The 24984-nt window shown below is 43.3% G+C and overlaps 1 protein-coding gene across 1 annotated transcript in view; it reads left to right on the top strand.

Annotated features, from left to right (window-relative positions):
- Nucleotides 1–24984, top strand: part of CMIP (c-Maf inducing protein) — a 130575-nt gene that overhangs the window by 99434 nt on the left and 6157 nt on the right. Inside the window, exons 7-18 of the mRNA XM_059857415.1 lie at nt 1232–1312; nt 4544–4647; nt 5212–5316; nt 6112–6465; nt 13798–13863; nt 14933–14959; nt 15409–15457; nt 16895–17002; nt 19563–19679; nt 21063–21203; nt 22121–22168; nt 22895–23041. Coding sequence (XP_059713398.1) covers nt 1232–1312; nt 4544–4647; nt 5212–5316; nt 6112–6465; nt 13798–13863; nt 14933–14959; nt 15409–15457; nt 16895–17002; nt 19563–19679; nt 21063–21203; nt 22121–22168; nt 22895–23041 — 1347 coding nt within the window. The remainder of the gene's footprint in view (nt 1–1231; nt 1313–4543; nt 4648–5211; nt 5317–6111; nt 6466–13797; nt 13864–14932; nt 14960–15408; nt 15458–16894; nt 17003–19562; nt 19680–21062; nt 21204–22120; nt 22169–22894; nt 23042–24984) is intronic.

Consider the following 24984-nt stretch of genomic DNA (forward strand, 5'->3'; position numbering starts at 1 on the left):
GATACTGGAATGGTGAACAGCACCATTATGATAAATCCCATCATATGCTTAGTGTATCAGAGTGTTTGTCCTGATTCTGTGTGAGAGTTAAAATTTTGAGACTCCCACACCTCAGTCTGGGTACAAGAGGTGTCCTGCTGCATGCTGTGTTTAGCTAATGCAGAAATCACTGCAGCCACTGTGTTCAGGTGTGGGTAACTCAGCCCTTATGGGTAATGGCAGCAGGAGGATCATAAGGACTCATCGTCTTCTCTGGTAAATCCATGCTTGTGCTGCATTTTGTATCCTTTGTCCATAAACTTCAGAGTACCTTGGATTGCAGACCTTGTGGATTTAAAAATACTGCTTTTCCTCAAGGCCTGTTTGTGTTTCAGTTTTGAGTCTGCCTAAATTTGCTTGCTGACGACTGGGTATGCATTTGTCAAACATTTTGGATGCTGCTTGTAATTCCCATCCAGAGTTATTTATCAGCTGCTTCTTCCTACAGAAACTGAGTCTTGCATTTTTATAAGCACTCTTAGGTCATCAGTAACCTCAGACTTGATGCATTTTTATTCCTGATTTGGGATTTTTTGATCCCTTGATCTTTCTCAGAGATGGGCACCCAGTGGTCTGTAAATGTGTGCAATGGGATGTGTATAGCTGAAGGAAGGGAAACAGGTTATGGACTTCCCAGAACAGAAGTGGACAGGGTACTGAGAAGGAGAATTTATCTTCAAAATCGACCCTGTCTTGAGCAAGAGCTTGGACCAGATGACTTTCAGAAGTCTTTCCCAACCTAAATTACTCTGTCTGATCCATTATGATTATATATTTCATCCTGTGATGGGAGAGTGGGTTGTTGGTACCTTCCCAGATCCACCACAGGTTTTCAGGCTGGATCCCAGAGGAAGGAGGTTTGTGACATTACAGTGCCTGTGTGATCATATCTTCCTGTCCCCAGCCTCTTTCCTTTTAAAACTGTTGGCAATAAGACCCCAAAATGGTACATTGCAGTGACTTTTGGGAAGAATGGGGGCAGGGAAGGGAATTTGCAGTTTGTCAGCTCCCATGGGAACGCCAGCAAATCCACAGGAACGAGCAGTGTCACCAGTGCCTTAATCTCAGGAAAGATTCATTTAGCCCCTGGATCTTGTTAGTCTTGGGGTAATCCATGGGTGGGGTGTGAAGCCAGGGGGTGCCCATCTCCAGGATTCCTGCAGCTCTCAACATGACCTGTTGCTCCTTGCAGCACTGCCGAGAGCGCCCGCGGTCCATGGTGGTGATCGAGGTGTTCACCCCGGTGGTGCAGAGGATCCTCAAACACAACATGGTGAGTGCTCACGGCAGCTCCAGCAGCTTGGGGAAGTTTTACTGCCACACTTTCTGTGACCAGCAGCTGCTCTGTTGCCTCTCATGGCTGTTGTATCTAAATCTGCCCCCAAAGTGTGAATGCTGCAGGTAATGGTGTGTTACTTCATCGGTGCAGAACTAACAAGCTTTCAGTGGGATCCTCAAAAGCATCTAAGCAAAGCCATGCTTTGAGGATGTTTCTTTTGGCAGCCTATGCAGCTCCAGCTCTTTCCCACCTGGCCCTTGGCTCCTTATTTACTGCCTGCATGCCATCCTTGCTGTTAAAAGAGTTTGAAAATCAAATAAACAACAAAAGCAGAAAATGGGGACTTTGTTCATTTTGAGCTGGGCCCTCAACACTTTTTCTGTAAGACACCACCAGCCCTCTTGGTTTCCATTTTTCTTTGGGCCATGTCCAGTGAGTTCTTACCTTGGTTTCCTGAATATCCTTATGCTGTTCTACTGCTATTCTTCCTTCTCATTACAGGATTTAGGTACTCTGTCATTTTATGGCTGTTCTTACCCAGACTTTCTCTCTTCTCATTGCTGATCAATTCCTTGTCAGTATTTGAAATAAGTGCCCTGCTTTGCTTTCCACTGTAGACCAGATTCCCCTCCCCCAAACTCTGAAAATAGTCTTACATGATCCATATTCCTTTCCTAATAAAGGTATTAGCATCTGGAGTATTTACCAGCTCTCCAGCTTTTGTGGCATATTAAGTTTCCTGCCAAAGTTTTGAAGTTACATGAAGAAGTCTTACTTCACAATGCAGTGGCAAAGAATAACAAATAAATAAAATAAAATATTTAAGGCAGTTGATTTGGCTGTGATCTCAAGGATGAACCTCTGTAACTTCATAATCAACTTCTTTTCACTAACATATAATTTTAGAGACCATCTGTTGTCATGCTGTGATTAGCATGAACCCAGTAGAAAACAGTTCATATTTCTTACTTTTCCAATCTTATTATTTAAATCTCTGAGTTTACAGAACTAGGTAGAAAGCCCAAGATGCCAAAAAGGTCATATTCCTGGCTCGGTGCCAGCACTATGCAGACATGTAAACATTTTTGAATATTCTGTAGTGTTCAGTGAAATATTCTCTAAATGTTATTCTTGGATTCCAGACTGATTTTTTTAAAGCATCCAGAGCTCTTGAGGGGTCTCAAATAAAATCTAAATGCATAGTGTAATGCTTGTATTTGGTTAGCTTCAGAGAATTGGGTATATTTACCATACTTAACATTTGCAGATTGAAAATCAACATGTCTGTACCGCAGTGTGTAGCTGGAGAATTTATGGTGTCAGGTATTAATTGGAGTGGATTTGGGCACTTTACCACTCTCTGGGGACTTCTGTACTGAATAGTGCTTTAGAGAATGTGTGTGTGCACATAAATAAGGTTACTCTTTAGGGGGACACCAAACTTCATCACCTCAGGAGGCCCCGTGCGGTCCTTGGGGCAGGAGACTGAGCTGCCTCTTCCCACCTTTGCCTCCAGTTTGTTGTGTGGCCTTTGAAAATTCCCAAGAAGTTTTGCTCCACAGTTTTCTACCTCTAAAACGGGGAAAGTGGGTCTCATTTATCTCTGATTTAAACATCTCAAAAGAACCAGGATAGATTTTTGTCTTGGTGATAATACTGGTTACAGGACTGGAGGCTGTTGTGTGCTGAGTTCCTTGAGGAGTGGTCAGCAGCCTCCCAAACCTTTGGGTTTTAGCTTTGAAATGTTTGAATACAAACCCTTCTTTCTTTTTCAGTTTGTATTTTTTTGAGCAAACAGAATTGGTGGTGTGTATTGTTCTGTGCTTGGTATGTGACAGAGCATTATATTAAATTTAGAGAGATATTTTATCTTACAGAGGTCAGCAATGACATCCTCTTTATGATCTCTTGGACCTTGATTCCAACTTCAGTTAGGACACCTAGACAGGCTGAAAACTTTCATAAGCAAATTGCAATTGCAAAAGCTGTCTTGCAAGGCATGTTGATGAAATTAATCAAATGTTCTATGAAGCACACATGGTCTCCTGCCCTTGGTTCAGGTTGCCAGAAGGAGCTGTTAAAAGTTTAATGATGTTAATTCTGATGATGTGGAGTTGCCCCCAGTCCCTTTGCTGTGTGAAGTTACCAGGCAGCCATTCAGTACCAGCAGTGACATTTAGGGCTTGAAGGAGACGTTGTGCAGCCTAAGCTTGTTTTCAAGTTTTTGGTCATTTTCTCTGGTTGTAAAACTTACCAGGTATTAATACAGGCTGTGCTACAGAAGTGCCTGAGACCGAAATGAGTTAACAGAAGGCTTCAGTCTCTGGGAGTTTATCATCCCTGTTACAGACCACCACTCTTTCATTACCATTTGTGGCATTTCTTTAACATTTCAGTTGCCATGTATTTTTTCCAGGATAACTTCCACAGGCAGCTGCTGGAGGAATAGCTGGGAGTGCTTGTTTGTCCTCAGTGGACCTTGTTCCCCACTTGGAAATTCAGCTCTGTAGTTCTGCAACACCTGTGTAATAAGGTTACACCTGTGTAAATGTGAGGAAATGTGCTGTGGAATAACACGCACCAGACAGCAGAATTTACTCCTTTCACATCTAAAAATAGGAGGTGATGTGAGGAGATGCAGGATTTCAGTTAGCAGGTGCCTCTCTGCCTGCAGGATTTAAAGAAAGTGACTCTTGAGCTCACCTGTCAAATTCACAGCATAGCTGGAGGAAAATCCTTGGAGAAAAAACTGATCTCTGATTTTGTACTTGATTGCATATTGATAGCATGTCAAAATGATTTTCTCTAAAACCAGAATAGATACTCATGCCAGACATGGAAATATAATATTTTGGGGGTTTTATTTCTAAAAATCTGCAGTTAGGAGTGGAAGCAAAAGCACCAAAAAAAAAAAAGTATTTTAAAATCAAAATATTAAATGAAAAGAGCAAGACAAGTGTGAGACAAAACATAGGTGAGATTTTTTTGGTTTTTAGTTGTTTCATTATACAGAACTTTGTTTTCAAAGTGGGTATAAAGGAAAGAAGAGATAGGAAATGCTGTCATTATTATTGGGGAGAACATTATTCAGTGTGCAGAGATGCTCTTGAAGCTTGTCAGCATAATAGCAGTGTGAATTCAGTTGTGTTTGAGCTGGTTTCTTTTGAAAACCCACAGTCTGGCTGTACATTCACCATCTTCACCGAGTCTCTCCTTCTTGGACAGGATTTTGGGAAGTGCCCTCGGTTGCGGCTCTTTACTCAGGAGTACATTCTGTCTTTGAATGAGCTGAATGCTGGAATGGAGGTGGTGAAGAAGTTTATTCACAGGTTAGTTACATTTCATTTATGGTGTATTTCCAGTCCTGTGTCCATGCTTTGGTGTGTTACTTCTCCCAGCCCTGCTTTACTGGCTGTTATCAGTAGCTGGTGCTTTTTGGTACTGGCAAACAGCAAATAAAAGCAAATTAATCAAGTCCATCAAGCAGTGTTGCTGAAGTCTCTTTTTCAAAATGCTAGTTCTCAGGTAAGTCTGGGGTTTTCTGCCTACTTGCACACTGCAAGATAATGGACTTTGCTGTGCATACATTCTTCATATACATTTCGACTCAAAACCTCTGCAGAATGATTCAAATTAACTTTCAAGCTCATCATGCTCACTCAAGTGTGAGATTTTGGGAGGACTTTAGGGATACCACATCAATTAAATTGATGATTCAGCTTACCCTTGTTCATAAGCAGGGCCATTGGATGTAGAGGGTTAAAATATCTCTGTGCTATGGCCCTTCTGAAGATCCCCCAAGGATGCCTATCCAGGTCTGTCACCTCATTCTGTCTGACTGGTTTTGCCCACAGAAACCTTGCAATGCGATCATCTTGTTTTTTCTTTTTCAGCATGCATGGTCCAACAGGACAATGCCCACATCCCAGGGTCCTGCCAAATCTTGTAGCTGTCTGCTTAGCTGCCATTTATTCCTGTTACGAGGAATTCATCAACAGGTCAGTGTGAATTCCCAGCTGGCCACTTGTTCTTCACAAACAAGATCAGTGTGAGATGGGTGTGCTAGAAAACCTGAGAGAAGCTGAACCTTCCTTCCCTGGTACTCCCCAAGGGAGTGAGGAAGGGCAGGGGTGAGACCTTGGAGTAGGGGTTGTGTGTAAATCCCTGTGTATGTGCAGCTTTGAACTCGAGCTGGTTTCACAACGCTGCCTCCGTTATTGTGGAAAATCTGATTCCTCACTGGCCGGGAAATAGACGCCGCAGTTCTTGACACAGAGGCAGTTTCCAGTAGACACTGAGGGTTCCCCTCTGCTATGTTTCCTGTTTGTTTATACCTATCTGACTTTCCTCATGGTAGAGCACGGACAGGGGCTGCTCAGTGTCCAACACAAATTCCAGACACGAGGGCTGCAGACAGATGTCTGGGCATGTACTATAGCCAGATACATACTTGGGCATGGATTCTGTTACAGCTTTGCACAACTCGGACAGGAAAGTTCACCTTTAGACTAAACTGGTCTGTTCACCTTTAGACTAAGCTGGTCTGTCAATTAGAGTAATGAAAAGCTCAAGTCTTTGTCAAACAGGGGCTGCAGAACAGTCATATTTTAGCCTTTTAATGTTTTTAATTGATTTCAGTAATCCGATTGCCCAGAGGAAAGCCATCCGCTGGGCTGGGGTGAAGTGCAGTGGGAAATTGCAAAAAATCGTGGCTTCTCAAGGTTGCACTGTCTCTCCTGCTCTCTGCTGGTATGTCTGTCTCCTGAAATGATTTGTTTCTTTGTGAAATTCAGTCGGGACAACTCGCCAAGCCTGAAGGAAATTCGGAACGGCTGCCAGCAGCAGTGTGACCGAAAGCCCAATCTCCCCCTCCGCCTTCTCCACACGAGTCCTGACCTGGTCTCTCAGGAGGCCACCTTGACTGAATCCCGTCTCAAACCAGTCATTGTCACCTCCAACGAGATCCATGTGGAAGTGGAGCGCAACAACACGGCCAACCAGAAGATGACAGCCGGCGTTGGCAACGACAGCGAGCCCAACCTCATCGACTGCCTGATGGTCAGCCCCACCTGCAGCACCATGAGCATCGAGCTGAGCCCCCAGGCTGACAGGATCCTGGGCTGCTACGTGGAGATCCTCAAGATGCTGTGAGTGACTGTTCTGAACAGCTTTTAGAACAATGTCATCTTAGCAATGGTGGGGGGGGGGGGGTTCCCACAGGCCTGTTGTCTTCAACATCTGTGGCGAGCCAGCACATGGTTATAAATCTTAACTCCAGCTCTGGAGAGTCCAGCCTTTGAAAGAGGCATCTGGCACTGCCAAGATGTTCTAAAAATAGCAGGAGGAAGATGAAAATGGAAAGCTTATTTGTACATTGAGCCTCAGGCATTTTACAGAAGGCGGGATGTTGGTGCCAGTGGTTTCTGTTTTTGTTCTTGCCCACCAAAAATAAATAAAAAAACCCATTTGTCTCCTCCAGGGCTCTTGGGATTGCCTGAGACAGAGCTAGAAAAGGCAGGTCTGTGGTAGGTTCAGTGCTTGTGAGTGATAGGCAGCACCACTGCCCTGACTCTAGCAGGAGCTGGATACTGTTATTGTTGTTCACTTCGATGTTCTCCCTTGTAGAAGTTTCATGACTTACTTGGATTTGCTTCTATTAGAGTGGAGTCTCTCTCCAGTTGCTTTGGTATCTGTATTAGGCCCCAGGTGTTCAGATAGTCTTTGCCATAAAATGGTGGCAAGGTGATTCCTGGCAGGCAAATCTGAATATCTTGAACAAGAATATAAAGGAGAATGTTCTTCAGGAAAAGCTTGGTTTTCTCTAGATAAATGAATGAAAAGGAATAACAGAAAAAGTGGACTTCAGAATGGGAGCTTGTAATAGAAGTGCAGTAAAACAACTTTGTTGACTTTGACAGCTGTCTCTGATACTGAGTCGCAGTATGTTTTGTAGCAAACTGTTTAACTTCTGCATTAATTATTTTTGAACAGTGTAAGGCCTAATGAAGTCATAGTTGAACTTTCTAGAATCCAAGACACAGGTGAAGTCTGGACTCTGCTGTAAACCATTAGCATGTGCCTACACTGCAGACAAATGCACATCTGGGGGTGCACTCCAGAGAATAAAATGAGATCAAACTGCTGTGGTGGAGGATTTTGTGAAGGTTTTTGTCCCACATTTTCATTTTTTTTCAAAATACATGGTACAAATTTGCAGCATCACTCTTCCCTTCACTACACAGCTGACTTGCAATTACTTAAGCACTCATTCAAAACTGAAGACAGGACAAGTGAATACCAGATACTGTTCCCATTTGATTCTTCAGCAGGAAGTTGCTGTGAAGGCTAATTTTGTAATTTTTTTTCCCCTTGGCCCAGGTTCTTCTGCCTTTAAAAATGATTGCATTAAAAAAAGCACAGCATCTGAGTTTGTTTCATCTGGGGGCTTTTGAGTCTCCACTCACCCAGGTGCTGCATTAAACACGTCGTGGATTTATTCCTGTCCCCTTGACTCTCCTGTTTTCCATAAACACTGAGCACTCTCCCAGTCCTGATGCTGGTTTGGATGCTGACTCACTAAGCATTGACGGTTTTGGTTTCATCATGCAGCTGACACACACTTATAAACAAATTCACAAATGGGCATGTTCTTCCTCACAGTCTCTCCACTTTTAAACATTTGATATGCCAGGTCCCAATTCCCATTGAATTTGCTACACAAAGAACTCATTTCACTCCATACCTTAAAATAATCTATTTTTTTGATGCATTTCCTAGCTTTTTAAAAATTGTGTTGTTCAACAGCAGCAATGAAAATGGGAATGTCTTACTGTTAGAGGTGTTGTAGGTGTGGGGCAGCTTTGGGCCCTTTCTCTGGTTGTACAACAGGAATTTTGCAAGGTGAAACACAGAGGATGTGCCCAGTGATAACACAAAACTGGTGCAGCTCTCCTCAGAGTGCCCTGCCAGAGCCCACACCCTGCTTGGGAAATCACAGCCTGTGAGAATACAGGGCAGCTCCTGAGGCAGAGCTCTGGCTGTAGCTCCACTCATTTGAGTTCCCTTCCTTTACTGTTCATCCCTTGATTTTTTGGGTGCCTGAAAGCAGTAATGCAGAATCTGCTTGCTCTTCATTCTGCCACTGGCTCGCTGGGAGGTCTTAGATAAGTCACTTTTAAACGCCTCGTTTTCCTTATTTGTAAAATATGGGTAAAGCTTTTCCATGTTGTTTTTTTAAATGCTGAAACCTGCGATGGAAAAGCATTTTAGAAGGACTTGTAGTTATTACCAAAAATGCAAGATAATGCTGTTGTGATGCTGATTGCTTTCATGCTCTAACTCTTCCTGAACAAAGGGTTTCTGTTGCATGAAATACTATTACTGTACTTTGAAAATCTGAGAATATGAAGAAAGAGAGTTGAAGAACATGCCAGTAGGAAGAAAACATTAATTATAAAACAACTGCTATCCGGGAGCTGAGCTCTCAGCAGGCTTTCAGTAAAATAATGTTCTTATTAGTAACAATGGTAAGCCAAACATAAATAAGTTGCTTAGCATTGAGTTTGATTGTTCTTTTAGGTGTCTGACTCAGTATCATCATCAAAACAAGAGAGTCACCAGCAATGGTATCTTTTTTACATAATTAACTTAGGGCAGCAGGGAGTAATTTATTTAGGCAAATTTTAATTATTGGAAGTCTAGCAAATAAGAATTCTCAACAGTAGCTTCAACAGAGGACATTTTATTGTTCACCTGACTTTTACACAGTGCTTACTTTTTGGGGGAAACCCTCACTTCTAATACTGATGAAGATGTGATTTAACAGTCACTCTAATACTTCCCTTTTTGCACAGAAAGCTACAAGGGCAGTTTAGAAAGTTTGTCTGTGGGGCTCTTACAGCACCTAGAACGTGTTTGACCTTTTTTCTAATGTAGTTGAGTAACAAAACACAACTATTGCGTACTAAAGGAAAATAGCAAATCATGATTTTGAAGATGCTGGCAGATGACCCAAAGTCTGGGCAGATTTTAAAGGAGACACAGTCTCTGGGGTAACAGTGTTTTGGTCCTGCACTCAAAAGTGGATCAAACTTCTGTGTCAATATTCTGTAACTCATTCTGGACTCTGATAGTGTTACTGACACCAGCCACTGCCTCCTGAGTGCTACAAGTATTGAACTGGTGCATAGAAAATGCACTAAATTAACTGAAAAATTTCTGTTCATCATATTAAATTGGAGGCTTTGAGAACAGCTCAGCATTGCCCAGCTCCTATTTGCATGTTAATGTTTCCATGCATTTGGGAATGTCTTGTACAGCCAGACTTGTGCTTGAAGAGGACAACCAGGGCTAGAGAAAGTTGCAGTAGAAGGGGCCTTGGGCTGGAGAACTTGAAAGTTTTCTTTCACGTGGAGGACCCCACTGGTTCCAGGGGAGACATTTAAACTGTCTGCAGTGAAATCTAGGTCAATTGGTTGTGGGAACAGACCCCTCTTGGGGCAGGCTCTGTTGGTTTTGTATCATAAACTGTTACCCTTTGTCTGTGTTATTTTTTGTTTCCATGGCTGCCTCTAGTGGCAAGGGTCCGTCCAGATGTCCAGACACTTGTACCCCTCTCTGGGGCCAGTGTCACAACCTGTTTTGGGCAACCTTGTGTTGCTGTTTCCTGATGCTTCCATGCCAACTGTGAGCAGTGCAGCCCATTTCTGTTCTCAGCAGTCAAGGCAGAACCTTTCTAGGGTCTTTCAGTGGTGCTAAATTTTCTTCTTTTGAAAAAGCTAAACAAGCCCATCTCAAAAGAAGGCTGAGCATGAAAAGGCCCCTCACTGTTTTGCAGATAGCAGGTTTGTGCTTTGTATTGACAAGGGGTCTGGTGAGGCTTGTTCTTGGCCTGCCCTGGCACCCTGAGCTAAACCTGATGTCATACAATTCAGGGAATTTAACCTAGAACCAGGGAAAGAAGGGATCATGTCTGGGGGTATGGTCATATTATCTGACAACAGGGGTTACCTCATCAATCTGCTCAGTCTGGAGAACAAGCTGCTTCCAAGTGGTTGCTCTTGTTTCTTCATTACCCCCAAAACTCAAGGACCTGGGGCTTGCAGTGTCTCAGAGATGAGAGCCGCAGCTTTCCAAACACGAGCACCCACTGGAGCTTCCCCTGGCTGCTCTGCATTCCCCAATAGGTCAGTGGCATGCTCTGAATATCCCAAGTGGATTATCCTGTGTCATGTTTATCGAGGTTGCCCTGGGCTGCTCGTGTGTTTTGGATTGTTTGTGGCGCACATGACACGCGGGCAGGTTTTCATTTTGGTGAAAGGTGATCCCGGGGAAGGAAAATGTATTATGTTGGCAGGCCAAGAGCGATGATGGCCCAGAGGCAAAGTCACTGCAGTCGGGGATTATTTAATTAATATGGTTGTTCTGTGCCCTGGCCAGTCCCCTGGGACAGGTTCAGGGTGAGGGAGGCTGTGTGCAGTGGCAGGTGATGGCTCTGATCTGTCACCGTGACCCCCACGCGCTTCTGGGAGCCCGCAGGTCGAGCTGCAGCCTGGCTGCTCCCCTAGAACTGCAAATCCTGCAAAAATCAGAGCCAGGGGGTCCTTCTCCCCCTTTTATCAGGCCAGTCCTGGGGTTTGAGCTGTGTGATGAGTGTTGAGCCCAGCGCCCTTGGAAGAGCTGGGAAGGCAGTTTGTCCCAGGTTGTCCCAGGATCTCCCTGTGCTCCCTCCTTCTCCTGGCCCAGCCTCTTTGTCTGGCTCATTGCAGTGGTTGTTCACTGCAGCCAGAACTAATCCATCTCCCTTTCTTCCCTGCTTCAAACACTTGTCTTGTGTTGGAGCTTTGAATGGACTAAAAAAAAGAAAAAGGAAAAAAAAAAGAAAAAAGCTACTGTCTGAAATGAAAGAAGAGTGCAGATGAGATGAGCACAGACAGAAGGAAAATGTTTTTGAAAAGGGAATAGGTGGGAGGAGGAGAAACACTGTAGGCTTTTAATAAGTAGTTTAGTTTTATTCTTGTGCTGTGTTTGTTTCATGTTTCCTAGCTCACATTGAAGGGATTACAGGCTGTGCAGATTTTATGTTCAGGTCCACTCATGCGACCAAATTTTGTATATTTCAATAGGAGACTGTTTCCTTCCTTCCTTTCTTCCTTTGTTCCTTCTCCTCCTGGGGAAGCAGACTGATTTCTTTTCACTGCGCTCTCACAGACCTGCCCTGCTCCCCAGCTTTGAGAAAAGTCAGTGATACTGTCCCATTCTGTCTGCAGTTTCATTCCAAAACAACTTTTTTCTTACTCCAGCAATTTCCTTTGAAGCTCAGCCATGAAAAATTGGTTGGTTCATATTATTAGTAATCAGAACTCTCCAGATTGCTCAAGAAGGAGCTTCAGTGGTGTAACACTTAGCCTGAGATGTCACAGGAGCTAAGCCTCAAAGTGCATCTCAGCTGTTAACCTTCTGTTAGAAAAGATTTGTAGGTGCTGTATCTCATGTGATATGAAGCACCTTTAACACCTCTGGATTTTCTAACTCAGCTTTTTGACTTCTGAGTCTCCCCTGCTCAAAAAATCTGCTTTTAGCACTGTTTGTATCTACCAATAAAAATGTGTTGTTTTTAGAATAAAATCAGCTAGGAATTTTAAAGGGTGTTCATATTTAAATAAAACAAAATGTCTGGACTGTGTTCTCACACCTGACAAACGTGGTGAGACCTGTGGCACTTCTCAGGGCTGCAGCTATAGATAGGTTGCATCAGCTCTCTCCTACAGAGACCTGGTATTTTAACAAGAGACTTTGAGCTGAACCTGAACACAGGCCAGAGTTCTGTGTCACTGACCCATTCAATGTGTCTGTGGGTCAGAAACAATGAATAATCTTGTAGAAGGCTTTAATTAATCAAAGCTTTATTGAAAGAACCCCAAAAGCTCATCTTGGAGGTGCTGTGTCAGAGGTTTCCTTGCATTATGTCAGTTTATGTGACAAGCCCCATCCTCGGGTGTGTCACGATATTCACTTTACACTGACTAAATGGAAAAACAACCCCTCTAATGAAGTCCTGCTTCATGTCTTGCTGTTCTGAGACATTAAACAGTTGATCATCTTCCTTATTTGTTCAGTGGCTAAGCAGGTGAGGGACTTTTTGTCTCTGGAAAGAACCTGATGAATAGGTGATCACAAAGTGCTCCTGCTGCGCTGACTCACTCTCACCTTGGGTTTGTGAGACACCCCTTGTCTCAGAGTTGGCCCTAGTTTGGACCTGAGAACAGAATTTTTCATGGAGGAAAAAATTAGGTTCAGTGGCTTCTAGCACAACTGGCACGGGCACAAGGTTTCTTTTTTGGATTACTGTAACTTCACATGTGCTCTTCTGGTTTTTAGTGCACTAAACCACTTTCAGGTCACAGTGGTCCTCATGGGTTGGTTGCCTGCATGCCATAGCACACATTTGTGTAACCTGACCTCACACTGCTCTTGGGCAAGTGATAACTGCTTCCCTGGTTGATTTTTACATCACAATTCTCCATTCAGGTAAAACTTCTCTGCTTGTTGCTTCTTAAGAGTACCCTGCTCATGCATTTAAATTTTCTTTTTCTGTGAACACATCTTTGTGGATTGTCCAACATCACGTCTGATATTAGTTTATGGACATTTCTGGTTTATGTGGTTCAAAAGATGGATGAGACTTTTGGAAATTCATCCATCTTTAATTTCTCTGAGCTAGAAGTTTCCCTTTGCAAATCTGCATTCTTTTGGAACAGTTCCTGTGCATATGTTGTCTGTCTGTAATGCTATCAGTAGATACTGTCCATCTGAGAACATTACACTTCGTTCCTTCCCAAAGACACACCACACTTTTGTGCCAAGTTTCCAGTAAGCTGCAGCCAATACTCTGGTTTTTCACACTGAAATCCAAAAGGTAGCAGCACTAAGAGGAGGTGGCAGGCTCTTCTACATTGTTTCTACAGACATCCCCAGGTGTTTCAGCCCTGTGAGATTCACTTCTGTGTGTACTCATTGCTACCAGTGGGACTGAGAGCCAGGGTCTGGGCTTTGGCTGGTGGGTTTTGTGTCACAAATGGATTTGGGGGTTTCTTGGGCTTATGTTTTATAGCAAAGAAAATTTCCAGTTAAATGTTGAGAAGAGCTTTAAATAGCAGTGGCCTGGTAATTGCTCTACCAACTTAGATGAAAGTATTACTTAGTGATTAAATGTCAACAGGTTTCATAAACAGCAAATGTCTTTAAGTTGACATAAAGAAGGCCTCTCTGGAGGTCACTGTAAATACCAGATTTATTGTGCCTCAATGGAGAATGTGCTGGAAATGGAAAGGGAAATGTCACTGTAGATTTTGAGAGTGCTTCAGTAAACCAGAAAGGTTGTTGGTGCCCACAGTAAAAAGCTTTTAACTCCTTGAACTAACTGTTGGCAAACCATACTTAAAACCTGGTAACCTGTTAACAAAATGTTCATTTTGCAGGTCAGACTATGATGACTGGAGACCAGCCCTGGCCAGCTTGCTTCAGCCTATCCCATTTCCCAAGGAGTGAGTTTGCACTGTTTTAGTATTTCCTGGCTCGTTCTTGGTGCTGCTTTTTTGTGGTGAAATATACCTCAAGTGAAAAGGGATGGCAGTAGGAGCTTTGTGCCTCTAGCATTGATTTAGAAACTGAAGCTGATTTTGGCTGATGCAGAGGGATGTGAAGACCTCCCCACGTTCGACTTCCTTCCCCATTTCTCTCAGATGATCCTGAAAAGAAATATGGTTAACTAGAGACAGGCAGACAGGAAGGGGAGGAAAGCTGGTGAGGAGGAGAGCAGAGTGAGAGATTCAGAGGGGGAGGATGCTTCACTGGCGTCACAGAGACTCCTGTCATTTGTATTTTGCTTTAAAAGAAGGAGCTGCCCCACGGAGCAGCCGAGCTCCCTCAGAAATCTGTTAATGAGCAGTGGTGTTTATAAAGTGCAGACCTCCATGGACAGAAATTACAACCTGTAATTGTACAATTTGCTGGCTTATCACATCCCTGATGACCTGATGTCTTGAATCACAGAGGTCTAATCCTCCATGCCAGGTTACCTGGGCTACAGTGTGAGCTTGGGGATGAGTAACAGAGACATCATTACCTAAGTCAAACGTGAGTCTTGGGGGAGCTGTAAACCATACCATGATCCCAGGCACTTCACAAAATGACCATTAATTGCTTTACTGCTGTATGATGCTAATTAGCTGCGACCATACCCTAATTGCCTGGCAATTAAAGAATACACCTGGCTCTTGGAGGTAGGCAAAACCCTGTAATTATACAATGGTACTGTAAGTCTTTTACTTTCTTCTGACCCAAAGCTCCCACTGATATTAGTCAGAGCCTTGTCTAAGACAGACTCAAGAAAAGCTACAAGATTTGTTCCAAGTAATTTTCCCCTCTAGGTTAATGAAAGAGGCTTTATCTGATTTTTTGAAACTTTTTTCTTGTCTTATGTGCTGCAGTTGCTTAGCAAGTCCTTTTATTAGCTGGAAAGAACTGAAAAGTGCTTGTTTGGGGTTTTTTGGGCTCTTTTTTGCTCTCTGTCCTTTCTCTCAGATGCTCATGCTCTTTTGTTTTGAATTTCAGGGCTCTCGCACATGAGAAATTCACAAAGTAAGTTTCTGGGGCTCCTTTGTTTTATTGAATAAATTCTTGTATTAGTCAATAATAGCAATGATGCATTATTCAGTATTGTGTCTCTAATGGCTTTTATCTGTGAAGGGCTGTAGGCATGTTCTGTTAGCAATAAAAAGTTCTCTTTGTAATTTATTGTGCTAGCAGGAGCCCAAGGATTAAAGCCAGTGGGTGCTGATAGAATTTACAAAGGAGTTTGTCAATGCACATCTCAGAAACATTTTCTAGGCTATTGTGAGCAGACACTGTCCTTGGTAATCACTTTTAGGCATCATATTTCCTTTCTGTGGAAGGAGGTCAACTTGTTTCTCTCTAAAGTGCATTAATATATATAATTTTAGGTGTTGCTCAAGAGAAATGTGATACTTGTGTAAATACTGCAACCAGCATGTGCTTATTCTTGTCCTTCTTACTCTTATTGTTTTCAGGGAGCTGAAATATGTGATTCAGAGATTTGCAGAAGACCCGAGGCAAGAAGTGAGTTTGTTGGCAGTTTACACAGAGCGTTAGTTGGAGGGATTGCATCTGCACTTGTTCAATCTCTCCTTCAGTAGTTTGTTCCAAAACACAGTGTGGTTTTACTCTGCCTAGGTCTCTCAGGGTGGTTTATGTGTAAGGTTTATGTGTTGTCACCTCCTTGTCTGGCATCAGTTGATGTCCTTGTTCTAAACTGCAACCAGCAAGATTTTCACCCTCTGCGGGATCACTCAGAGCTTTTCATCTTCTGTACGAAAAAAATGGAATCAAAATCCATGGATCCACACAGCTTGCAAAATAACAGGTTTTGTGTAGCTGTGTTTCAGCTCTGTTGTGTGCAAATGCCTGTAATTCTCATGAATTGGCAGCAGAAAGGGGGTGGGAGTGTGTTACTGGGGTGAGAGTGTTGCTGCAGCCTCGTGGTGCCTGCTGCCTTGGAGCTGCACTCAGAGCCTGCTCAGCATCATCAGCTTTGGCTGAGTCACAGGGAACCTCTCATCCACAGTGAGTCTTGCTTTTGGCATCAAGGCAGGAAAGCTCCCTCAGACTGTGGGTGAAGCTGTATCATCACTGCCCAGAACTCCTCATTTCCAGGGGTTTAGCTCTTGGGAGCAGTAGTTACCCTTGTCAGAAGAGACCTTCTTGTCCTAAATGGACCAGGATTTCATCTGTCACTAGAGCTCTGTGCCCAGAGGAAAGAATTTACCTCCCCCCCCCCACACACCTCAAAAATTGAAATGGAACATCTGTTTCTTCAACTGAAGGGAAAAAAAAGTAAAAGAAAAAAATAAAGCTTAATTATGACTTCTCTATTAAATTGTGGGACTAAATATAGTAATGTCTACAGTGGGCCAAATTTAGACTAATGGTTGCTCACTGGTGCCAGTTTTCCAGTGCAGCTTCCGTGCTGTGTATCCCTGTTGAGTTTTCCCTGTGGATTTCCTTCACCCTGACTCTGGTCGAATTTTATTAGAGCAGGAGTAATAAGAATTGTTAATGATTGGAATGAGCAAGCCATCAGCCACCACATTTGGTATGCAGATCACATCAGATGTATAGACACACATGCTGGGAAGACAGGGGTGAAATTACAGAAGCTGAGAAATTTTGGTGGTTTTTTTTTTTGTTTGGATTTTTGGTGGTGGTTTTTTTTTTCCAAATGAAAGGAGCTTTTCTAGATTAGAGCCATTTCGTGTTTGATTTATGAAAAGGGAATGAAAAGGGCCATGCAGTAAGGGATGGTGCAGCTTCCCTCTTGGTTATACTGAAAAATTGGATTCTGGGAGGGGAGACTGGCCTGCAGCTCTACAGATTGGAATATTAACCAGGAGATTTCCAGCAGTCCCTGGTTCTGCAGTTACTTTTGGCCTGGTGTAGGAGATGCTGGTGGTTATTGGCAGGAGCAGTAACCATCCCAATGTGTTCACTTCTTGGCAGGTGCACTCGTGTTTGCTGAGTGTGAGGGCTGGCAAGGATGGCTGGTTCCAGCTCTACAGCCCTGGGGGAGTGGCCTGTGATGATGATGGAGAGCTCTTTGCCAGTATGGTAGGTGTCTGCAGTAATGTGAGTTTACAAACTTTGCAAGAAGTACCTAATGCCTAGTCAGCAGTAACAGGATTTATTTCTTTTTGTCAGAAAATAAATTATCAAAATCACTGTTTTGTTAACCATGAGTGTTCACCAGAAAATCCAGATCTTTCTGCCACCAAATCCATCGACCTCCCTTGCAGTCACAGTTTGGTCAGCAAGTTCCTGTTCTCTTTTTGAACCTTGGCATGTTTTCTCACTGGTAGAGTAATACACAAACCATGCTTGTGCATATGTATGTGTTTCTGTATTTGTAAATATCTGTCTTTGTCTGTCTGTATAAAAAAACTCTCACAGAGAACATGGAAAACTGGGAGGCAGACTGTTCTGTACATCCACACCTATAGTTTACATTTATAAGCTACCCTGGAATTTAAAACCAACAGTTACATTGGTTCAAGGGATGGATGGATGGATGGATGGATGGATGGATGGATGGATGGATGGATGGATGGATGGATGGATGGATGGATGGATGGATGGATGGATGGATGGATGGATATAAAAAGGTGTTACCAGTGTCTCTGCCCAATTACATTGTTGTGAAGAGGTGTAATTAGAAACCAGCATTCCATTTCCAGCAGTTATTTCTTTTGTAACTCTGAGAAGGGCTAGACAGAAAATACCAGGTGTTAATCAGTGATGTGATTTAAGCACATCACTGTTGTCCTGTGCAACCTGGGTCAAGTCTCTCTCTGTATGAATTCTCCATATACCAAGTAAGATGGAAATTATATTACTGCCTTTCCTTGGTAAGGGGAAAACATTTGTTGAAGTTGGCTTTGGATACATAGTGCAGTGACTTTCTGCACTTTGTGCATCTCCTGCATGCTGAACATTTTGGGACATAAAGAACATCAATGTCTGTCTATACCCTTAAATTCAGATGGACCCGTTACCTCTGAAACTGATAATGGAAGAAGAGTGTTTACAAAGGTTTCACCCCTCTTCACTGTTCATCTGTCTTTTATCTTTGAAAAGAAAATTTCTTCAGAACTGTATCATTTCTCCTGAGAGCCATTCAGGATATTTATGAGCATCAGGAGATGGCGTGCATGAGAAAGCACAATGCTAACACACATTAATATGCAGCACTCTGTGCCCTTTGCAAGGATGTTGATAAATACTTAAAGAGCTGCTAACGACTAACCATAAAGTTGGAAAAACACCCTGTTCTGAGATGCACCTAATGTTACTTTACTGTCACTGTCAGTATTTTCTATTGCTCAAGAAAATCTCTAAAAAAACTTAATGAAAACTGCATGAAATTAAATCTCTCTTGGCTTGGAGGTTCACATTTTTAAAGGCCACCTGAGCTGATGGAGGCTTAAGGAAAAAAAGATTTTCTGTTTTTCTAAAGAGCTTGCTGATAATGAAGCCATGATTCACATAAAATTGACCTCATCATGGCATGGTTGTGATATTTTAGCAGTATTTAACATACTGCAGGCAATGCCATGAGCCAGGGGGGCCACAGAATGTATTTACAAGGTTATTGTAGGGTAGTGCTGGTGTTGAGTCCACATAATGGAGCTCTTCCTGCCTAGGCTGTTGGAAAATGCAAATTCTCACGGAGTGCTCTGCAGCAAATGGTGAATCAGCCATCTGGGTTCTGAAATAAGACTTTCTCCTATGAACCCAGGCTTCCCTGCATTTAATCTCTAAGGCTTTTACATTGGAAATAATATGACCAACTTATTTTCTGAGAAGAGACATATTTGATTTGTACAAGTGGCTTTGCATTTCCACCATAGGCATTACTGTGTGATATCAGATGGTGCTTTCTGGAGCTTTCAGAGAGTCTGCACAACAGTTTTGTCAGCTCAAGGACTCGAAGGAGTGCCACTCAGGGCATGTTCTCAGCAGTCCTTTCCTTTCAGGGAAAACTGAAGCAAAAGAGAAAGCAGGATAGTGGCCCAAGAGCATAAAAACCCATGAAGTCATCTCTGGCTTATTGCTTAGGGCTGCCAGATTTCCTTGAAGCAGTCCTTCCTTCCGCAGTCAGGTCCTGTCTGTTCATCCTGAACAGGTGATTTTGTCTGTCAGCAGCCCTTATCCAAGGCCAGCAGATTGCCAGCAGCACTGCCTTTTACCTAGACACCCAGCCCACACAGCCCCTGCTCCCCAGCTGGCATTTCCAGAGAAACCCAAGCGCAAACAGATGCGAAAGCAAAATCCCCGGTGCTTCCCCTGGGGCTGGGTTCATCAGGTTACTGGGAATGGGGGCAATTGCACAGCTGCTCTGATGTTTCCTGGGGAGCCTCTGTCAGGCTGTCAGCTGGGCTCCTTTATGGAGTAAAACTTCCCACTCCCTCAGATCTTGCTGGGCATCACCTTCTTTGAACAGTCACTTCCATTCAGCAGTAAAGCTGTTGGGACACTGCAGCCCTAACTATAAAGATTCCTTTAGGTTTATTGCAAATACTTAACACTTTTTGACTGCTTAACAATATCCCTTCCAGAGGTATTTGTGTTTCTTAGGCCTACACCCCTAATTTTACCTCTGTTTCTTGAATAGGTTCATATTTTAATGGGATCCTGTTATAAAACAAAGAAATTCCTGCTTTCACTGGCTGAAAATAAATTGGGACCTTGCATGCTGCTGGCTTTGAGGGGTAACCAGACGATGGTAGAGGTAAGCCCTAAAAATGTGTGGCCATGAGCAGTGTTCAGTTCACAGTGCCTTTCCCAGAACTGGCTCTCTCAGGGGTCAGGTTTGTGTTATGTCAAACCCCAGCAGTGGCTGGTTGTGTTTCTCTGAATGAAGGGGAACAGAATATTGTTGTTCTGTAGATATGAGTGTGAATTAAATGAAAGGTGGGTGCATGAATTTTTGGACAAAGAGGTTGTTTGCTGTAATGCAGCTGCAGAGGTTAGGATGGGAAATAAATGGCCATAGTGCTGTAGGCTGTGGTGAGAGATCCCAATTCACAACCACAAGGCTTTTCCGTGATGAAATGCCTGGTTCTTGTCTTTGCCACCTGCAAAATGAGCAGTGCACAGGAAGTGCCTTTATGAAACCTTATTTGCTTGCATTAATACACATTTTTTATGCTTATGATTTGTTATTTTTGGTGTGCTAATAGTTTATATGTGTTTTTGGGGTTTCTTAAGAGAAGTTTCTTGATAAATGTCATTATCAGCAGAAAGAGAGTAGATAAATAGATGGAAGGAGTTACAGTTTTTCATTTACTTAGATTTTTGCATGCTAATTTAATCCAGTAAATAAAGGAGCATGCTGCATGCATTTGAATATAATGTTGCTGGATTTTTTTTTTCTTCATTAAAAATAATTGAAATTGTGGAGGGAATAAAAGCTTTGCATTTTAATTGCAATGGCATGATACATAGCTGAAAAGGAAAAGCAGTGTGGTGAGACAGCTTGTGTCCTAAATCTGTGTGACCCACTGGAATCATCCCTTGGGATCTGCCTTGCTCCTGGCAGTCCCTTCCCCAGGGAGAGCTGGGTGTGTTCCCAGTGAGGTGGGGGATGTCCTGGCCACAGCAGAGAGCCCCCAGCACCTTCTCTTGGAGCCTCTGTGCCCTTTACCCATCCTGCCTCGTGGACTGGGTGCACCTCACACGTGCTCTGCTTGCACAGAAGCCCCAGCCCTTAGGGATGGGAAATCCCTGGTATGCAGTGTCCCAGCTCTGCCTATGCTGGATGGATTGTACCTGTTCTGGAGAGGGCTGTGGCATGGAGCCATCTCCCAGGTCTGATGCAAATAATTGCACCTCTCAGTCAGAAGGAATGAGCACTAATGGGAGGGGCAGGATAGTCAGACTGGCTTTTGGAGATTACATTTCATTCTTTACAAATAAAAAATTAATTTCGTGTATTGGAAGTGGCATAAATATTGCTAGGATATCCTCTAACCTTCTTATTGCATGCTCTAAAAACTTACCCAGGAATTTAAACTGCCATGCCCAGTGTAATTAGGAAGAATTGTATGTATGTATTTGAAAGAAATGGAATGAAAACCCTGCACTGACCACTCTCCTTTTGTTCTGCTGCTAGATTTTGTGTTTGATGCTGGAATACAACATCATTGACAATAATGACACCCAGCTCCAGATCATCTCCACCCTGGAAAGCACAGACGTGGGAAAGAGAATGTATGAACAGCTGTGTGAGAGGCAGAGGGAGTTAAAGGAGCTGGTATGTCACCCTGCACACATTGCCATAGCACACTGGGCTCTGTGCTCTCCACAAATGGAGGTACAAAAGAAAGACAAGCAGGGTGTGAAATTCCCAGTTAACAACAGGATGGGAGCAGTCCTCAGAGGATTTTCCTGTGAATATATATACTGTGTGATATTTACTGACGTGACTAATCCCATACTATGTTTATGAATGATATTCAATAACCTGCTTAGGATCCCTGTGAAGGAATAAAGGTGAAACCCTGCTGTCTCAAGATCTTACAAGTCAGCTTGTCAAATTCTGCCACCTTTTGACATATGAGTAGCAAATGGTTCTGGTGCTGGCCAGCATTTCTGAATGCTCTGGCATTCACTGCATTTCACTGAGATGGTCTTTAGGTCTAGTTCTCAGAGCTAGAGCCTATAGAAAAAGATTCTTCCTGATTTTAAAGAGAAGACCCACAGATTTAAAATGGACCTGCTCACATTAGCACTTTTTCACCTAGGCAAACATACCTACAAACTTCCTCTTCCCTTTTTCACGTTTATATTTGTCTTTAACCCCTTCTCCCAGCCTGAAAAGTAGATGCATTTTTTGAAGTCAAGCAAATTATTTTATCAGCTGCCCAGTCTTAACCCCTTTGCTCACTTTGCCCAGCATTTTAAAGCTGTTTCCTTTAAGGTGAAAGTAGCCAAATGCTGGCAGGCTGAAGCAGACAAATGGCACGAAGACCCACATAGCTGTGGTTAGTGGGTGTCCCCAGGGACACAACAGGCACACTCAGGGCAGGGGAAGCAGGGATGAGGTGGAAGGGCTGGCAGGAAGCTTTGAAATGGGAGCAGGGTTAGCGCTAGCGAGGAGCTTGCTGTACTTCAGTGAGTCTGAAATGTAGAATGGCAGCATGTTTGACCAAAATATCTTCTCTTTTACAGCAAAGAAAAGGTGGCCCCACAAGGTTAACACTGCCATCCAAGTCCACAGTAAGTTAATGGTGTCAATAGAAAAACACCTTTGTCTTTCCATATTTAAACACTTCATTTATGTTTGCCACGTGGCACAGTGGTTTTGGGCAGTTAGTGGGGAGCCATTCCACTTGCTCTGTCAACACAACTGGAGTTCACACAGCTGTGGGCACATTTCTGCTCTTGGGTCTGTGCAGCAGTTTCCAACACCAGCAGCAGGCTCTCACATTTAGTGCTGCTCAGATTTGGAATGGCAGCTCTGGGGACAGAGTTTTGCATTACAAAGGCAAACTTCACAATGTCCAGTTCTGGATTTTAGTCATGGAAGTCTCAGCGACCCAGCACTATTGCATTTAAGCTTGGTGCAAACCCAGACTAACTTCACTGAGGCCAGGTAATGGTGCTGAGCACAGGTGGGACCTGGACCTCATGGTTAAATCTTCATGATATTTAAAGACTCAGCATTTGCTCTGACATTGAAGCCTTTGTGTCTCACAAGGATACACACGCAAAGGACATTTTTGTCCTGATGTTTGGACAAATTTTTCCCAGGGTGTGTGATGCAACGCTGCCACAAGAGCCCAGCTGCTTGCCAAACAAACAGAAACTGCTCTGTGTGGTTCTCTGTTACTGTAAACAAGTGGAGCAGTTGTGCAACTCGCTCTGGTTACCAGTATCAGTGACACCACACACTTCCAGGCTGGGCACCCACAATCTCCCTTACCAATCTCTGTCTGCTTTCAGGATGCAGACCTGGCCCGCCTGCTGAGCTCAGGATCTTTTGGGAATCTGGAAAACCTCAGCCTGGCCTTTACCAATGTGACAAGTGCTTGTGCTGAGCACCTCATCAAACTGCCTTCGCTCAAGCAGCTGAACCTGTGGTCAACTCAGGTGAGTGCTCTGCAGCTGAGGCTCAGAGCAGGAACCAGTGCTGACTAATTCTGAAATTCCACACTACGTCAGCACAAGAAGAGTGTGTGAAGAGGCTTGCTTAGATGACTTTGTCCTCCTGTTATTTTTACAGGGCCTTCCTGTGGTTTAGCTCATCTTGGCAGCTGATTTTTTTTCTCTTCACCCCTTTCTTTTTTCCTCCAATTTTTAATTTTTGTTTTATTTTTTATTATAAAAGTGTTGCTGCAATCTTGGGTTGAATGTTCCGGTTGGGCATGGTTGCTCCTGTGTCCTGAGTAGAACCTGTGCTGCTGTTCATCTGGGAAATGCTTCTGCTTTCACCCAGTTAGGATGAAAAAATTATGCTGTGCAGCTCATATGGTCAAGCAAAGCAAGGTCTGTGCTTTGTTTAGGCACTGAATTGCTTGAAAGCTGATCAACCCAACAGCAACAAAAAGAAACTCAGATAATGAATAAGTAGAAGGAAATTATAATGAGAATGTGATTATTTTGTAAGCAAAAAAAGCCCCAAGTTAACTGAACAAATTACTCAGCTGTTGACTGAAGGAACTTCTAAAATTAAATTTTTTCTTCTATGTTTCCCTGCTGGTTTTGCTCTCTGAGGTTCTCCACTGAATAGGTTTTCCCCATTTTCTGTTAGCACCTATTTATAGTGCTCACTGAAAATGCAATTATTGTCAGTGCAACCACAAAAAGCAGCATTTTTTACCAAAATGTCATGTAAATATTTTGTTTTGTTTTCCTAACTACTTTGTATCCCAGAAATATTCTTTTTTATTTTTTTAATGGGGACTGTGAAGTAGAAACTGATTGCTTGCTTGTTTTAACTGTTTGTATGTCCTCCAGATTTGTCTTAACAATGTAACTTTTGCATCTGAGAAACTTTGATGCTTTTTGTTCAAAATGAGTTTGATTTTACTGAACAAAGAGCCTGCTTTTTGTGAGTCTTTTTTTTTATTAAAAAGGAGAAAAAAAGGGTTTAGATTCCATTTTATTTTGCGATATCCTGGTTCCCATTAATCTAGAATTTAGAAACAGCAGAAACCAAGTGGGTCAATAGAACAATTCCCAATCAATAGTGCATTGTTCTTGAGACCAAAATAGCTAATTAGTACCACTTGCACTGTGCTTTTTTTGTGTGATGTGGTTGGGAACTGGCTGAGGCTGCCATAACCATCGTGTATAGCCTGGGTGGGAGCCCGCTCGTACAAAGTCCAGGCTTCAAAGGCACCAGTCCAATTAAGTGGTGGCCTGTGGTTAAGTGCACACAAGTCACTCAATTTCTCTGTTCCCCGCCTGCGAGACAGAGATCACAGAATCGCAGAATAATGAGGTTGGAAGAGACCTGTAAGATCATCAAGTCCAACCTATGCCCTAACACCTCAACTAGACTATAACACCAAGTGCCATGGCCAGTCTTTTTTTAAACACATCCATATGATGTTGGTGATTCCACCACCTGGGAAGAGCATTCCAGTATTTTATTATTCTTTCAGTGAAGAATTTCTTCCTGATATGCAACCTATCCCTTCCCTGCCATACCTTGAGACTGAGTCCTCTGGTTCTGTCAGTGCTGCCCGGTGGAAGAGACCGACCCCACCTGTCTGCAGCCTCCCTTCAGGAGGTTGTAGAGAGCAATAAGGTCACCTCCAAGCCTCATCTTCTTCAAGCTAAACTAGCCCCAGGTCCTTCAAATATTCCTCACAGGGCTTGTGTTCCCAGCCCCTCACCAGCCTTGTTGTAGACAAAACTCTTTGCTTTCTCTGCTGTCATTGGCGGTGAGCAATGGAGGGCTTGGCCAAGCCCCATTTCCACGGCCCTGTTTGCACTGAAGTTCTTGCAGAGGTATGGATGGCCCAGCTCGTGTCTGGCCCAGCTCATGTCTGGCCCAGCTCATGTCTGACCCAGCTCGTGTCTGGCCC

This window comes from Haemorhous mexicanus, chromosome 12 (assembly GCF_027477595.1).
Source record: "Haemorhous mexicanus isolate bHaeMex1 chromosome 12, bHaeMex1.pri, whole genome shotgun sequence".
In the NCBI taxonomy this organism is placed as follows: Eukaryota; Metazoa; Chordata; class Aves; order Passeriformes; family Fringillidae; genus Haemorhous; species Haemorhous mexicanus.